This window comes from Saccoglossus kowalevskii, chromosome 16 (assembly GCF_978046115.1).
Source record: "Saccoglossus kowalevskii chromosome 16, keSacKowa6.1, whole genome shotgun sequence".
NCBI classification, from domain to species: domain Eukaryota; kingdom Metazoa; phylum Hemichordata; class Enteropneusta; family Harrimaniidae; genus Saccoglossus; species Saccoglossus kowalevskii.
The window spans coordinates 33,480,567-33,498,818 of NC_140656.1; the positions used below are offsets into that span (position 1 = coordinate 33,480,567).

The 18,252-nt window shown below is 38.5% G+C and overlaps 1 protein-coding gene across 1 annotated transcript; it reads right to left on the minus strand.

Moving 5' to 3' along the window:
- Positions 1-13,246, minus strand: LOC102809471 (uncharacterized). The gene is made up of 3 exons (XM_006824320.3): positions 12,703-13,246; positions 5,282-5,458; positions 1-463 (listed from the first exon to the last, which is right to left on the minus strand). Exons 1-3 carry the CDS (start codon positions 12,920-12,922, stop codon positions 93-95), a joined length of 768 nt encoding a protein of 255 aa, XP_006824383.1. The 5' UTR covers positions 12,923-13,246; the 3' UTR covers positions 1-92.
- Between the last annotated feature and the right edge of the window lie 5,006 nt (positions 13,247-18,252).

Genomic DNA, 18,252 nt, shown 5'->3' on the forward strand with positions numbered 1-18,252 from the left:
TTTCATATTTTTTTAAATATATGTTTTATATAAAAAAATATTGTTCCATAGATAGTCTTTCCCCCAGTTGTACTTTTTCGTCATTGTTCCGACTATGTCGTTTCTGTAGGCACTTGTCCAGGAGTGTGGAAATCCACGGGTGGATCTGTCGTTGATTGGCTGGAAGTCTGGGCACCGTTTTCAGAGTAGTAAATAGTCTGTGACGGCGGAGGGATACTGACAGTTGTAAAATGTCCGTATCTATTTTGGACGGCAACAAGAGCTTCCTCAGTTGGCGGTTCGAACTGCATAGCTTCGTTATAAGAAGGAGGAGGACTACCTGGACGCAATGACGGCGGAGGCGATCCAGGCGGTGGAGGTGGCGAGGCCATGGGCGGATAAGGATAAACGGTGGCAGGATGTGGACGGACGTTATTTCTTCTAGATCGACTAGCTCCATATTCATCTTTTTCGTCATCATCAACTATAAATAATTACAATGCATATTATATTAGATCAACCTGACTCAATTCTACACTTTCTATTCAACACATGTAAGATATGGGACTTTTTCTGATTGAGGTTTCAAAATATGTATAAACTATTCGGCTAGTAGATTTGGAGAAAATGATATGTAATAATGTAAAGAAAACATGTGGAACATAAGTGGGACAATAAAAAAAACACAGTAACTGGGTACATTAACTGGCAGCAATTGCAATATACCACGAACCATTGGCCCTGGTTAAAGTTACAGGTAGTAATTGCAATATACCACGAACCATTGGCCCTGGGTACAGTAATTGGCAGTAATTGCAATATGCCACGAACCATTGGCCCTGGTTAAAGTAACAGGTAGTAATTGCAATATACCACGAACCATTGGCCCTGGTTAAAGTAACAGGTAGTAATTGCAATATGCCACGAACCATTGGCCCTGGGTACAGTAATTGGTAGTAATTGCAATATACCACGAATCATTGGCCCTGGTTAAAGTAACAGGTAGTAATTGCAATATACCACGAACCATTGGTCCTGGTTAAAGTAACAGGTAGTAATTGCAATATACCACGAACCATTGGCCCTGGTTAAAGTAACAGGTAGTAATTGCAATATACCACGAACCATTGGCCCTGGGTACAGTAATTGGCAGTAATTGCAATATGCCACGAACCATTGGCCCTGGTTAAAGTAACAGGTAGTAATTGCAATATACCACGAACCATTGGTCCTGGTTAAAGTAACAGGTAGTAATTGCAATATGCCACGAACCATTGGCCCTGGGTACAGTAATTGGCAGTAATTGCAATATACCACGAACCATTGGCCCTGGTTAAAGTAACAGGTAGTAATTGCAATATACCACGAACCATTGGCCCTGGGTACAGTAACAGGTAGTAATTGCAATATACCACGAACCATTGGCCCTGGTTAAAGTAACAGGTAGTAATTGCAATATACCACGAACCATTGGTCCTAGTTAAAGTAACAGGTAGTAATTGCAATATACCACGAACCATTGGCCCTGGTTAAAGTAACAGGTAGTAATTGCATTATACCACGAACCATTGGTCCTGGTTAAAGTAACAGGTAGTAATTGCAATATGCCACGAACCATTGGCCCTGGGTACAGTAATTGGCAGTAATTGCAATATACCACGAACCATTGGTCCTGATTAAAGTAACAGGTAGTAATTGCAATATACCACGAACCATTGGTCCTGGTTAAAGTAACACGTAGTAATTGCAATATGCCACGAACCATTGGCTCTGGGTACAGTAATTGGCAGTAATTGCAATATACCACGAACCATTGGTCCTGATTAAAGTAACAGGTAGTAATTGCAATATACCACGAACCATTGGCCCTGGTTAAAGTAACAGGTAGTAATTGCAATATACCACGAACCATTGGTCCTGGTTAAAGTAACAGGTAGTAATTGCAATATGCCACGAACCATTGGCCCTGGGTACAGTAATTGGCAGTAATTGCAATATACCACGAACCATTGTTCCTGGTTAAAGTAACAGGTAGTAATTGCAATATACCACGAACCATTGGTCCTGGTTAAAGTAACAGGTAGTAATTGCAATATGCCACGAACCATTGGCCCTGGGTACAGTAATTGGCAGTAATTGCAATATACCACGAACCATTGGCCCTGGTTAAAGTAACAGGTAGTAATTGCAATATACCACGAACCATTGGCCCTGGGTACAGTAACAGGTAGTAATTGCAATATACCACGAACCATTGGCCCTGGTTAAAGTAACAGGTAGTAATTGCAATATACCACGAACCATTGGTCCTGGTTAAAGTAACAGGTAGTAATTGCAATATACCACGAACCATTGGCCCTGGTTAAAGTAACAGGTAGTAATTGCATTATACCACGAACCATTGGTCCTGGTTAAAGTAACAGGTAGTAATTGCAATATGCCACGAACCATTGGCCCTGGGTACAGTAATTGGCAGTAATTGCAATATACCACGAACCATTGGCCCTGGTTAAAGTAACAGGTAGTAATTGCAATATACCACGAACCATTGGTCCTGGTTAAAGTAACAGGTAGTAATTGCAATATGCCACGAACCATTGGCCCTGGGTACAGTAATTGGCAGTAATTGCAATATACCACGAACCATTGGTCCTGGTTAAAGTAACAGGTAGTAATTGCAATATACCACGAATCATTGGTCATGGGTACAGTAATTGGCAGTAATTGCAATATACCACGAACCATTGGTCCTGATTAAAGTAACAGGTAGTAATTGCAATATACCACGAACCATTGGCCCTGGTTAAAGTAACAGGTAGTAATTGCAATATACCACGAACCATTGGTCCTGGTTAAAGTAACAGGTAGTAATTGCAATATGCCACGAACCATTGGCCCTGGGTACAGTAATTGGCAGTAATTGCAATATACCACGAACCATTGGTCCTGGTTAAAGTAACAGGTAGTAATTGCAATATGCCACGAACCATTGGCCCTGGGTACAGTAATTGGCAGTAATTGCAATATACCACAAACCATTGGCCCTGGTTAAAGTAACAGGTAGTAATTGCAATATACCACGAACCATTGGCCCTGGGTACAGTAACAGGTAGTAATTGCAATATACCACGAACCATTGGCCCTGGTTAAAGTAACAGGTAGTAATTGCAATATACCACGAACCATTGGTCCTGGTTAAAGTAACAGGTAGTAATTGCAATATACCACGAACCATTGGCCCTGGTTAAAGTAACAGGTAGTAATTGCATTATACCACGAACCATTGGTCCTGGTTAAAGTAACAGGTAGTAATTGCAATATGCCACGAACCATTGGCCCTGGGTACAGTAATTGGCAGTAATTGCAATATACCACGAACCATTGGTCCTGATTAAAGTAACAGGTAGTAATTGCAATATACCACGAACCATTGGTCCTGGTTAAAGTAACAGGTAGTAATTGCAATATGCCACGAACCATTGGCCCTGGGTACAGTAATTGGCAGTAATTGCAATATACCACGAACCATTGGTCCTGATTAAAGTAACAGGTAGTAATTGCAATATACCACGAACCATTGGCCCTGGTTAAAGTAACAGGTAGTAATTGCAATATACCACGAACCATTGGTCCTGGTTAAAGTAACAGGTAGTAATTGCAATATACCACGAATCATTGGTCATGGGTACAGTAATTGGCAGTAATTGCAATATACCACGAACCATTGGCCCTGGATACAGTAACAGGTAGTAATTGCAATATACCACGAACCATTGGTCCTGGTTAAAGTAACAGGTAGTAATTGCAATATACCACGAACCATTGGCCCTGGGTACAGTAATTGGCAGTAATTGCAATATACCACGAACCATTGGTCCTGGTTAAAGTAACAGGTAGTAATTGCAATATACCACGAACCATTGGTCCTGGTTAAAGTAACAGGTAGTAATTGCAATATACCACGAACCATTGGCCCTGGGTACAGTAATTGGCAGTAATTGCAATATACCACGAACCATTGGTCCTGGGTACAGTAACAGGTAGTAATTGCAATATACCACGAACCATTGGTCCTGGTTAAAGTAACAGGTAGTAATTGTAATATACCACGAACCATTGGCCCTGGGTACAGTAATTGGCAGTAATTGCAATATGCCACAAACCATTGGCCCTGGTTAAAGTAACAGGTAGTAATTGCAATATACCACGAACCATTGGCCCTGGGTACAGTAATTGGCAGTAATTGCAATATACCACGAACCATTGGCCCTGGGTACAGTAATTGGCAGTAATTGCAATATACCACGAACCATTGGCCCTGGGTACAGTAATTGGCAGTAATTGCAATTTGCTATAAACATGGTAGATACAGTATTTCATATAAATCAGTATTGTCGTGTAGCCCGTTCGAATGTTGTGTAACCAAACAGCATATTATACACGCGTTGCATATGTACATGTAGCATGGAATCCGTATTGAATATGACGCGATATGACGACAGTAATGAAACCCAGCAAAATGTAGCACTGTCGTGTATTGTCAATCCGTTAATGAATTATGCTGTGCGCAATGGGTGTACACTCACTATGTAAGTCTTCGACAATCGCAGTTGAACACATGCATCTATCAATTTGAAAACTGATCAAAACTCGACATCACGAAGGTCTTGAAAATTACTTTCGTTTCCGTGATGTGTATTGTATCGCTACAAATGATCTATTCCCAGTCAGTACCCACTTACATTACATGTAAGTACACAATCACAAAAACATTAGGATAGTTAGTTGTTCCATGCTCAAAGTGGGTCGATTACTGTGTGGAGAACATTACATCTGACTTGGAGTCAGAACACGCTATTTGCAAATCCTATTCATGTATATGTACTCTATATTTACGGCATTATATTATATACTTTTTTTAAAAAGTTAATACACACGTGACCCGACATCACTATCTCCTATGTGTAGATCCTCCTGGGTAAATGATTATAAATGGTATTTTTATTTAACAGACGTACTAAATAGGAATTTATTACTCATTATTCCTTAATTAACACAACACAATTATTTATCTATCAGTTATTAGTATTCTAATTACGAGATTCGGTTCTGAGCAGAATAATAACATAATTGTGCAAAAGCAGTTCAAAATGAGAAAAAAAAAATATCTATATTCTAAATGAAGATTGATTTCTATAATTTAACTTGAAAAGGGGTGAGGCCAAGAATCAATAAAAGTAAAAGCACTTTAAACAATACGAATATGACGTCACTGTTCTAGAACATATTAAGTGATACTTACGTGCAAAACCTACATACATAAGTCCCCATAGAACGCTCCATATCCATCCCACTATGAGAATGGCGAACGCTAACTGGAATATACCACACCAGAAATTGAAACAAAAATGCGCCGCTCTTAGACCAAATGAGGTTTTATTGCAACAAAACAAGGCTCCAAATGCAGCAAGGATACTCCCTGTAATATAATTGAGATTAAACTAAACGTTAGTGTGTTTTAGTGTGTGACATAGCTATTGAAATAACTGATGTTATAATGTAGTCTGTAACGAAAATACATAGTAATGTAACGTGCGGACCATTAGTTCTGTTGACAGCTTTGAAATGTCCATAGCTTATGTTTCCTTTATTTATTGTTGTTTGAATTCTCATAGTGAAATACAACAAAGTGTACCAGTGTAGTTTCCACCATGGTATATAATTAGTTGGAATATTATAATAATATGAAATAATAACAATAATGAATACTCATTTCTTGTACGACAACTACAAATACACAGACTTGTTTCGTAACTAACAGAGTATATTATTAAACGTCTCCTTTCACAGGTTGCCAGAAATGCAATATACAAGAGAAGTGAATAATGCGAAACGAATTGTATATATTTTATTTGTGTTTAGCCATTAAACTTATTGCATATTTTACACGTGGTGAATTTTAAATTCACATTAATAATAATATTATAGTGTTGTAAGTGTTGCACCGTTACAGGATCACCGCCATCAGTACAGTCAGGTCGGAATTTACTTTACAATGGCTGCGCTGTGTGACGTGAAACGTTTTTTTTTTTTTTTTAATGTAAGGCCACACTGATTTAATTTTATGGATGACATCCTCTGAAGACCCCAAAACTAATGCGAGAGGGCGAAAAAAAAATGGCCAAAAAAAAAAAAGCTGCTAAAACCACAGGACTACGGAGCTATTATTACGAATTTAACCACAGTGTATCAAAAAAACAACTGTGTGACGTGAAACGTTTTTTTTTTTTTTTAATGTAAGGCCACACTGATTTAATTTTATGGATGACATCCTCTGAAGACCCCAAAACTAATGCGAGAGGGCGAAAAAAAAATAGCCAAAAAAAAAAGCTGCTAAAACCACAGGACTACGGAGCTATTATTACGAATTTAACCACAGTATATCAAAAAAACAACAAGTCTTCATTTGTAGGAGGCACATGCTGATGTACACATTTCGTACTGTATTACTGTCACAGGTATCATCACCTTTGATTTTGAAAAGGCAAGAGGATAAGGCAGATGTTAGCTTTGCCAAAGGCATACACATCAACTCAATAATAAAGAAAAACTTACTGTGTTGTATTGAAAAAAAAATAATTAAAAATGAACAATAAGTTTGTCAACAGCAACCTGGAAATTAACTTCTTTGACATTCAGACTACAGCTTTTAAAGTGACACTTCAGATAGACTAAGTGTAGACACAAATGCTCTAGAACTACTTCAACTATGTAACAAATTATAAGAGGCTCGATATTGAAAAAAAACACCAACAGAGAGTCAACAAAATTTGGATGCAGAAAATTATGTACATGTATCTTGATGAAAATGCGTCATATGATCAAAATATTACTGATGGTGTATGCAAGCAAATTATCCGAATCAGAAAATGAAAAACAAAATAATAATAAACTTTTCTTCACCCCGTAAGGGGACTTCGGCCAAGGAGCTTCTGCTGCTTTCGTTGCAGTTTTGTCGACTTCAATGCGGACAAAGCAACCGAACTGATTTGTCGCCTGACCGACTTTTAGGCCACCATACACCTCCACTCCTCTCCCATTTCTCTCATCATTGCAGAAGAAACGCGGGACAGCCACTGTGGACAATATGTTCTCAAAGTTGTCTGGGCGAAACTCGCTTGCCGCTACCGACCTCTCGTATAGCTGTGTAAACGTCTCCCTGGCCAACGTCAATTGCGTACCAGTCTACAACAATCCCTCCGTTTCACCTCTGAACTTTTATGCTCACGTATTTTGGTGGTGTGGTCGCCATGTTGGATCATTTATGGCAAAATTTGCATTTTTTGAGGCAATCTCTTTCCCATAGGTCTCTGCGCTTTACGTAACGCGCATCTAACTGTGCGGAGTTTGGTTTTGAGGTAGTTTTACGACAAGTCGGCGCTTTGCGACAATATGAGTCGGCAAGTTCCGGACAGAAAACCGATCTGTGGAGACTCGTCGTTGGAGATTTTTTTTTTTTTTTTTTTTTTGAGAACAGGCGAAAACTAATGCGCGCTCGGATGTCATCCATAAAATTAAATCGGTGTAGCCTAAAGTATCGTGTTTTGGAGATGCCCGTTGACGCGGCGTGACGAAACTTGTGTTGTATGCCTGGGGTGTATGTATACGTCTAATCACGCACGCAGAACATGCTTACATCGATTAACATAGAATTCACCCTGTCGCTTATTCGGTGCAATTTCATACGTGACGTTCTGCTCTCACACAAAAAGTAAATTAGCCATTCTTTGTATCGGTTTTATCAATTTGAATCCAAATATTACATTTACAGTAAACACAAAGACCATGTCACCATGGATACGTAATGTATGTAAATATATCGATATATATATATATATATATATATATATATATATACTTAAACTGAATACAAATATATATTTTACAATCCAGTGTATTTTATTCAGTTTAAGAGAGAGAAGTTTTATTTGGGAAGGGAGCGGGGATACAATACAGATGGAATCGGTGTGTTCGTGATAGTAAAATGGCTGAGAAATGGCCGATTCGTTTTAAAGACTGTACAAAAATAAGGTTACATAGACACTGAAATATGGAAACGGAACTATCTATGGTCGCATATTTTGTGCCGCTGGAAATAGTATTGTACATGGAGTTATTTTGATACCCTTTGTTGTATTCCGTGTGAGAAATATACGAGACGACAGTGTTCGTTGTATCGGTTCATTTAATGTGCGTTATATTTCACCTGCTGTGACCTAAATTCCACTCTGTCGATTCTGTACAATCTTTTTACTTTTTTAATGAATTCAGTTCATAATGGCAGATATTTTACAATCTATTTGTGTATATGATATAAGTACTGTGATCCTTAGAAATCATATGAAGTATGAGGGGTATGTCTGTCAAATTAATCACGTTAATGTAATCTCAAAACCTCTTCGATAATTTTTCGACACGCAAGGTTTTTGCTGTCGTTAAAAAAAAAATATGTATTTGCCCGAACAACGGAGGCTAATGATAGAAATTCTTTTAGACCTGACAAATTCAATTTTAAATAAATAAACAAACAAACAAACAAACAAACATACACAAACAAATAATTAAATATATATACATATGCACATGGGTTATAAACCTGCTTTTACTAATGCCCGTGTTCTCACTATCTTGTATCTTGTTATTTCTATTTTGATACGATAGCTCCAGGCGCCATGTTTAACTATGTCGATTTCTCACGTCGAGGAGAAAGTTATACATAGTGAAGAAACCTAATACTTATTTTAAATTTGGAAAAGTATCGTCGTCCATTGATATATACTCGGATATACATAATCGACCAAAATCGTGACCTGTCTACAGCAGCAGGCAATTACGTTAGATATTTCTTTTAGTATATGTGAGGTGACTCGTTCTGCTGTATCTATTATGCATCAAACAGATCTGTTATGTGTGAGGCGATTCCAAGACCTCACAGTACTATGTGTGGATACACCTCACAGTACTTTGTGTGGATACACCTCACAGTACTATGTGTGGATGCACCTCACAGTACTATGTGTGGATGCACCTCACAGTACTATGTGTGGATGCACCTCACAGTACTATGTGTGGATGCACCTCACAGTACTATGTGTGGATGCACCTCACAGTACTATGTGTGGATGTACCTCACAGTACTATGTGTGGATGCACCTCACAGTACTATGTGTGGATACACCTCACAGTACTTTGTGTGGATACACCTCACAGTACTATGTGTGGATGCACCTCACAGTACTATGTGTGGATACACCTCACAGTACTATGTGTGGATACACCTCACAGTACTATGTGTGGATATACCTCACAGTACTATGTGCGGATGCACCTCACAGTACTATATGTGGATGCACCTCACAGTACTATGTGTGGATACACCTCACAGTACTATGTGTGGATACACCTCACAGTACTTTGTGTGGATACACCTCACAGTACTATGTGTGGATGCACCTCACAGTACTATGTGTGGATACACCTCACAGTACTATGTGTGGATGTACCTCACAGTACTATGTGTGGATACACCTCACAGTACTATGTGTGGATGTACCTCACAGTACTATGTGTGGATACACCTCACAGTACTATGTGTGGATGCACCTCACAGTACTATGTGTGGATGCACCTCACAGTACTATGTGTGGATGCACCTCACAGTACTATGTGTGGATACACCTCACAGTACTATGTGTGGATATACCTCACAGTACTATGTGTGGATACACCTCACAGTACTACGTATGGATACACCTCACAGTACTATGTGTGGATACACCTCACAGTACTATGTGTGGATACACCTCACAGTACTATGTGTGGATGCACCTCACAGTACTATGTGTGGATACACCTCACAGTACTTTGTGTGGATACACCTCACAGTACTATGTGTGGATGCACCTCACAGTACTATGTGTGGATACACCTCACAGTACTTTGTGTGGATACACCTCACAGTACTATGTGTGGATGCACCTCACAGTACTATGTGTGGATACACCTCACAGTACTACGAATGGATACACCTCACAGTACTATGTGTGGATATACCTCACAGTACTATGTGTGGATACACCTCACAGTACTATGTGTGGATGCACCTCACAGTACTATGTGTGGATACACCTCACAGTACTTTGTGTGGATACACCTCACAGTACTATGTGTGGATGCACCTCACAGTACTATGTGTGGATGCACCTCACAGTACTATGTGTGGATGCACCTCACAGTACTATGTGTGGATACACCTCACAGTACTATGTGTGGATACACCTCACAGTACTATGTGTGGACACAACTCACAGTACTATGTGTGGATGCACCTCACAGTACTATGTGTGGATACACCTCACAGTACTATGTGTGGATGCACCTCACAGTACTATGTGTGGATACACCTCACAGTACTATGTGTGGATGCACCTCACAGTACTATGTGTGGATGCACCTCACAGTACTATGTGTGGATGCACCTCACAGTACTATGTGTGGATGCACCTCACAGTACTATGTGTGGATACACCTCACAGTACTATGTGTGGATGCACCTCACAGTACTATGTGTGGATACACCTCACAGTACTATGTGTGGATACACCTCACAGTACTATGTGTGGACACAACTCACAGTACTATCGAGTATTAAGACGAAATGCATTGTATACATTATCCGTCCTTCCATCCCCATGTCCATAAGAAAATATTTTGTTTATACAGTAATGAATAATACAATAATTAGAAAACAGAAAACATTTACCCCAGTATAGTGTGTCTAGTGTTAAATGCACGAAGTACAAATGTTGCCAACACGCGGGTAATGTTATTATTTTCAAAAGATGATATATACAAGCTTTGTTTTATGACTGAAAATGTGGTTCAAAATCAACAGTACTACTAAATCCGAACGTTGTCTCTTTTTGTATTTAAAACCATCTGTGCTAACCCGCAACGTCAGAGTAAATCTACCATTCAAAAATCTGTATTATTAAATAGAGGTTAATTATCATATTACCTTATTTGTGTTGTCACTGTTTTATCGTAATTTCATATAATAACATAATTCACGTGTATATGTGAATGTTTTAAATTTGAATTTTAATATCGTTTAAGTATCTTCATTATTCTTAATTGTCTCCATGGTAACACCAGATCATGTTCCATATACGCACGTGAAGCCTTTCAACGAAAGGCATAAAGGTTATACACTTACACTGTGAGACGTTTGGTCTCAGCGGGGTATGTTACACGTCAGTATACGAATTGAAAAAAAAAACTAGCGATGTTATTTATTATTCCCACCTGAATTTCTAGATCAGCGATTCGAATTAATAAATACACGAGTCGTTATATTACCAATGACCAGTGTGAATGTAAACATATGACAATTCGCCCTTATAACTCATTTTAATCCGTGTCTCGAATTATAATTATGAACGTACTTATAATAAAAGAGGCGATGATCTGCTTAGAAAAACATACATTTTTCACTAACATATGCATATGAAAAGACTGCTATTTTAAGGCGATGAAATCATTTTTCTATTTCTCTCCATAGGCATACTGGCCATAGTAACTGCGTAAGCCCAACCATTTTTTTTTTGTATCTTGATTCACATCTCCCCCAACAATTGAATGGACAGTCTGGATAATTGGGTATTTTTTTATTAATTTTTGGATATTGTATCTTGATAGAAACGTCATATAGGGTTTGTATTATTGTTTCCTGTCAAATTGAAACACATTGAAATCAACACAGTGTGACGTAAGAAGTGGTTGATATTCTCTCGATATTGCACGGCTTGTTTTAATTTAACCGTGCTGGAGACCAAGTGAATAAATTACGTTTTACGTTATACAACCAGATTATGTAAGCGCATTTCTAGAAATTCCAGTTCTCACTTGACAATGTTTGTGCATAAAAAATCTCATGAGGCGAGCCAAATATTTTTTTTTAAATACATTATTTCATATTACCTAATGATCAATAATCAGTTGACGAAAAAGTATAAAAAAATGAAATTGAATCGAATGCAATGTGTTGCTGACTGTATTGAATATAATAAACGCTAGTAAGAATTTATTCAAAATTTCCGTAATTTATTTCAATGTATATTTAAACGTGTATTTCAAGTGAACAAATGGACAATGCTTCTATATTTTAAAGACATATAAATTAGACCTATTGAGAGTTCTGAGTGCATATGCCAAAAACATAATTACATGTACAGTGGGGCGAGCGTAAGGTTTTAGTATATATTGTCGAGATTTGACGAAACAGATAGTGTTTTATCATAGAACGATGGGCGATCTATCTATTCTTAATGTTGTAGTCGATTTACATTTAATAGCAACACAGATTTTATCAGAGAGTAACCCGCTATACGACTATTACAAATACAAATAATATTTCGGTAATGACAAAACGTGTTTTTTACGAATACTAGCCATGCGCGGCGCAAGCAGGTGTTATTGAGGGGCATTTACACTGAATCGCGTCGATGTTTACGATCAGTAGTCGCACTGCTAGCAAATGACCGGCGTCCACCCAAAATGGCTACCATATCATAACATACTCTCCCAGAAAAAGTGCGTTAAATATGAACAATGTGTATTTAATTACTTTGGGGTGTGATGACAGACAAATAAACATGTACATACCTGATCCTGGTATGACGATGTTGAATATGAGGCATGTCGCAGCGAAACACATCGGAAACATTGGTAAACACATTTTCAGAGCTCGCTCTCCTTCACCGTTGTGTGAGTTGATCATGTCCGTCCCGTCTGTGTTTGTGGTCGTCGTCGATAGACCGCCTTGCCTCGGCGTTGTCAACTCTATTTCTTGTAAGTGACTGTTATAGTGTACGATCTCTGCCATAGTTGTTGTTTTGACGCGGTGTCCAGGCGTTGTCGTACTAATGGGCCTGTATATTCGGCCCTATATCGCCAGTAATACCCAGCCGACGGATATCAATTTAACAACGCCAAATATAACCAACCATTACTGTCGTGACTTTCTCCGTATGTCAGGCATCGAAACACACAGTGACGCCTTTTTCGGCTGTGGAGAATAGTAATATGGTAAATTCACTACACATATACACGCGTTTTCACCCTCGACAATGAGAAGAGTAGTCATCTATATATGCCTGTCCTCAAATAAAAGCAAATCCCAGTCTAGTATAGCTATTACCGTATGTGCCGGTGACGTAGCAGCCTGTCGCTACTTTCACCATTCTAATAATGAATGGATATTTGCATAACAAAGGGTTCAAGGGTTACTGATTGTAAACGGTAGACGATAGGGCCAAAAACACACAGAATGTTTATTGTTAGAGTAACCCTGATTCATTCTGGGCCATAAATTTCCAAGGTGTTGTTCTGTTTATGTTTTACAAGTTAGAGATAAACAACACACTTATATTAACGTTCATTGGCCCTCGTTTTGAAACAAACGTAACAACATTCTAGGGTCACCAGTTCAAACGAAAAGTTTAATGAGATTGATTGTAATTGCTACAACCACGGAGGTATATGTTAATGAACAATGACAAATGACATTCAACCCATGTATTTTGAATGTCAAATTGACTCAAAATTGTGTGTATTTTTTCTATAATTTTTGTTTAACATTGGACCAAATGAACGCATATTCTGATTGCATAAAGACAGTACGACATGTGTCATGTGCAAAGGGTTCCAAATCGACAGTGTTTTTGTCCTTGTGTGTGTAGACCACGTGACCAGAGAGAATGTTGTTCAGTTTTTGCGCCCCGTCAAACAATGCATTATTTAGTAGTGTACAATAGTCTACGACTGGATTTGTGTTAACAAAGTGTTCATCCTTGGTTAGAGCCGATCATCCTTGATCCCAACCTCGATACCCACTTACCCACATTCCTATCAACATTGTCAATTTTGAGTGAATAGTAATTATTATGATGTACATTTGGCATGTGGAACCAGCGCAATATTTCACTACGCAGTAGTTGGTATTGATATCGTGAAAAGAACAATATATACAATCAGTTTAACCCATGCGCTGAATGAGGATATATTTTAACAATAGACCCACTGAAAACGACTACAGTAAGTGAATTCAACACCATCGTTTGAACCACAATCCCAGTGTGGACAAATTGTGTCCTCGATTTTGTGATTTTTCTTTAAACACATCAACCGAATTACTTGTTCTTGTCTAGTTAGTTGTGCATTTCAAGATTGTAATACCGGGTACAGTTCTATTTAAGGACATTTTGTTACGCCTTGTATGTATGGGGAGTATTAAGCCGTTTTTTTTATTCGCTTATTTTTCTGATAAAACGTGATTTAATTCCACAGGGAAATGGGTTCCAAATGATGCGATCGGACCATGATCACAACAGGTTACATTCAAGTATCTGGACAATGCATATTCTGTAATATCGAACACACATGTGTACCGCATTGTTCTCAATAATTGTAATTGCTAGTATATAAATATTTTCGTAAAATAGCGGTTTCAGAAAATGACAAGTTTAGAAGACGTTGATACACCGGTGTGAATTTACTTAATGGACATTTATAAATACTTATAAAACATTTAGCCAGAAAGATTCTCGCCCTTCATTCAAATACAAAGAAGTGCTTTCATCGGTAACGCCCATTACCCATGAATCTTTGCGGTTCTTCTAGTAACGTGATTAAATGCTACAATCGCAACAGGTAGATCCTATCAAATTTGTTTAGAAGCCTTGAAATTACAACGATTTGTTTGTTGAAATAAATTTAAAAGAATGCAAGTACTAGTAGCATAATTATTGCTTCGCACAGAACTTTGAATTGGGAAAGCGAGTTCGAGCAACTGTCGAAGGAGACGTGAAAGTTTTACTGACCACAGGTTGTTTTCAATCCCAATTTGAAATTTATAAATATTTTATATGAAAGCAAATGTCCGTGAAAGCTAGTGAAAACAAATGAATATAATGTCAGAATGTATCTTTCACATGTTTCCTTCATATTTTTATAAATATTTATAAATTTCATAAATATTGTGTCAATAATATCCCTGCGATATCATAATCTGCAATGTTTATCATTGTATTCAGAGTATCGTGGTAGATTTTCTCCAAAACTCCTCAGAAACTTGAACACATTCAATTCCAATAACGACACACCTCTCATATTTTACAGGTGAAACCTCCTCCTCTTAATTTCCAAAATTACGACCCAGTGTCTTCATCATGGATTGACACATGACAATTAAACTACAATCTAGGTTGAGGTTGCAGTCACTTTTAATTTCACTCGCTGGTGACATAATAGCGTTCAGATCTCACCGCTTTCAGGTCAGACATGGGCTCGGATTTTGACAAATCCTAACAGACTTAGTTGAAATATATTTAGAGATGATGTCAGTGGCAGACAGAAATTGAAAGCGACAAGAGCCTCGACCTACTTAAGATTTCAATAAGATTGGAATCCACAAAAAATAACGAGTCCCGTCACGGTGACCATGACGGACAATATATAACACTTTCTATAATAATAATTATACGCATTTTTAGCACAATCAAAAGCGAAATTAATATAGCTCGTCCGAAAATATGATACAATTATAGAAGGTGATATTTCGTAATTGTTGTCTTGGTAGCACCATTTCAATTATGAGGCGCAACGTGAATACTTATAGAGCAAGAAAGAGGTACAGGTATCTCATTTGAAAACGTGTTAGTCAATTACGAGCATGATTCCAGCGTTGTTTAGTTACACGGAATTAGTTGTGAGGTTTTTCTGCAATCTACGCTTTCTGAATTTGCTTTGGTTTTATGTTATGGAACTGTGACGTACATCTTTCTGGTTACTGCACTGAATAATCAAATGACTGACCATTCGTATATATTTTTAAGAAGTTTGGACTTGCCTTAGCCTGTACTAACCGCTGTTTTCTACCGTGCTGAACGTAACTTTAATTCGCCACGGTGTTCACGCTGCACCAAGTACAGGCTAAGATTTATGTTTGCATATCAGCTTCAAATTCAGGCTTAAAATACACCCATAGCATTTTGCATTGAAATACATACATGTAATCAGTACTGTCATGAATTTGTTTTTGTGTATCTGTTGACCGACTTAATTAACTGATTATTAGCGAATTGCTGTGTTATGTCTGTCATCGTTTAGGCCTATTTGAAGTTTTGGACGGAACATGGCTCAGTGATTTGGAACTAATTACCAGATAACCGCCGCTATTTGGACTACTCATTCTGACAGTTTATATTCATAGTTATTAATGTAGTGAACGATTAATCAAAAGATATGACGTATTCAGTACTTAGTGTGATTGGCTTTATGATTGAAGGTTACGCCCTAGAGTCTTTTTACTGTTTTGTAATTGGTTAGAGTTTTGAAAATGAATAAAGAAAGTTTTGAGTTGGTCTTTGGGAGCACAGCACGATAGACGCAGTCGAGTGCAGTCCTGGAGAGACTTGGAGCGAGCCTTGACTCAGTCTAAAAGAGTCTTGGGTCAGCCTTGCGATCGTCTTGGGGACTTTTCCTCAGGGCGCTGTGTCTTATAGAGTGCTCGACTGATCGACTAAGACGAGAGCTGAAACGTATTTCGTTGTGGGTGTCTTATTTGACTGTAAAGTATAAGTGACTTTCCCGATCCCGTACCTCAAGGGGACGCGATAGAGAAATGAGACGAGTTTCCCCCTGACACATGTGGAGAACCCAGAGGGAGAAGAATTTACCCCTGATACGTGGTGGAGAATCCGGGCATTGTGTCATACGCACATTGACATCCTGTGAAGAAAAGTGAAATGGCGAAGAGGTGTCTTTCTAGTGAACCGAACTAACCAGCTCCATGGCAGAGACGAAACCGCGCTCGACGACTAACACCGTTAACAGTATGGCACCGATGAACGACGCTGAAGAAATGAAGACTTCGAAGCCCCTTCGGAAGGACCAGTATCGTATAGGACTGTGTCACACGCACCGTAATATTACCGTAATTGGTATAGTACAGGTGTGATGGTTCAAATACCAAAATGGCAACAGTAACATAAAGACTTCCCTGGCGGCGATGATAACATACGAACACGGAGTCAACAGATGAGGTTTCAACTGGTACTGGTATTATTATACTCTGCAAACATCAAGTACAATGACTCGGTAGAACTCCAAACCTCCAATAACTAGTTACTCCAACACAATTCAACGAGATCTCCGATCTGATCTCAGTGCTGAACAACTCCCCTATATATACCCACACTGTCTATAAATAGACCATTACATCAGCATATATAATGAGTCTGGAACTTACTACAAATTTCTAGAATGTTCCATTACCTATTCAACCAGTTTCTAAAAATTCCACCCAGACACAGTACGGTTCTAGAACATTCTCAGTGACACGGAAGTGGTAAACAAGTCGTATGCGACATGCCTCCCTTCTCAAGAATATTATAACATATAATATTACATGACTAGCAACGACGTCAATAATACGAATACGGTAACAATTTCAAATAAAACAACAATACAATATATCAAATCGAACTGAGTACATAAATTCGAAAATCACATACAGTAGAATATAATAAAATATGAAATACAGTCATAAACTAATAACATTCTACTATACTGTTCAAAAGTTCCTCAATCCAGGAATATCCTCAACACGATGATTATATCCTTGCAGAGACATCGCCCATCTCATCACTCGGTCATTTGCAAACTTGGCTTTATCCATGGTCAACATCAGTAACGCGGGATGGACATTGTGCTGCTCGATGACCAACACCCTGACATACAAAACACTGGATACTACTGCCCTGTCCCACATCAGTATTACCCATGGCAGTGTCATTATCATTACGCCTCACCTGGTTCTTCGTGGATAACTGTCGATCATGTGCCACTAGGTACTGCTTTGCTATCACTGCCAACTCATCTAAATCTTTGGGTGCTCTTTCTTTAAGATAAACTGCAAGATCTTTTGTACAGGTACCAATAAACTGCTCCTTCACCATCAAGTCGGTAACACCATCATATGTTGCTGCAGTGCCTGACAACTCAACCCATTTAGCAAAATAATTCTTAAGCTGCACAATTAACTGGTCAGGACTCTCAGAACTTTCAGGTTTAATTTCACGGAATCGCTTCCTGTACCCATCCTCTGTGAAATCGTATCTTGTCAACAGCGCCACCTTCACACGATCATAGTCA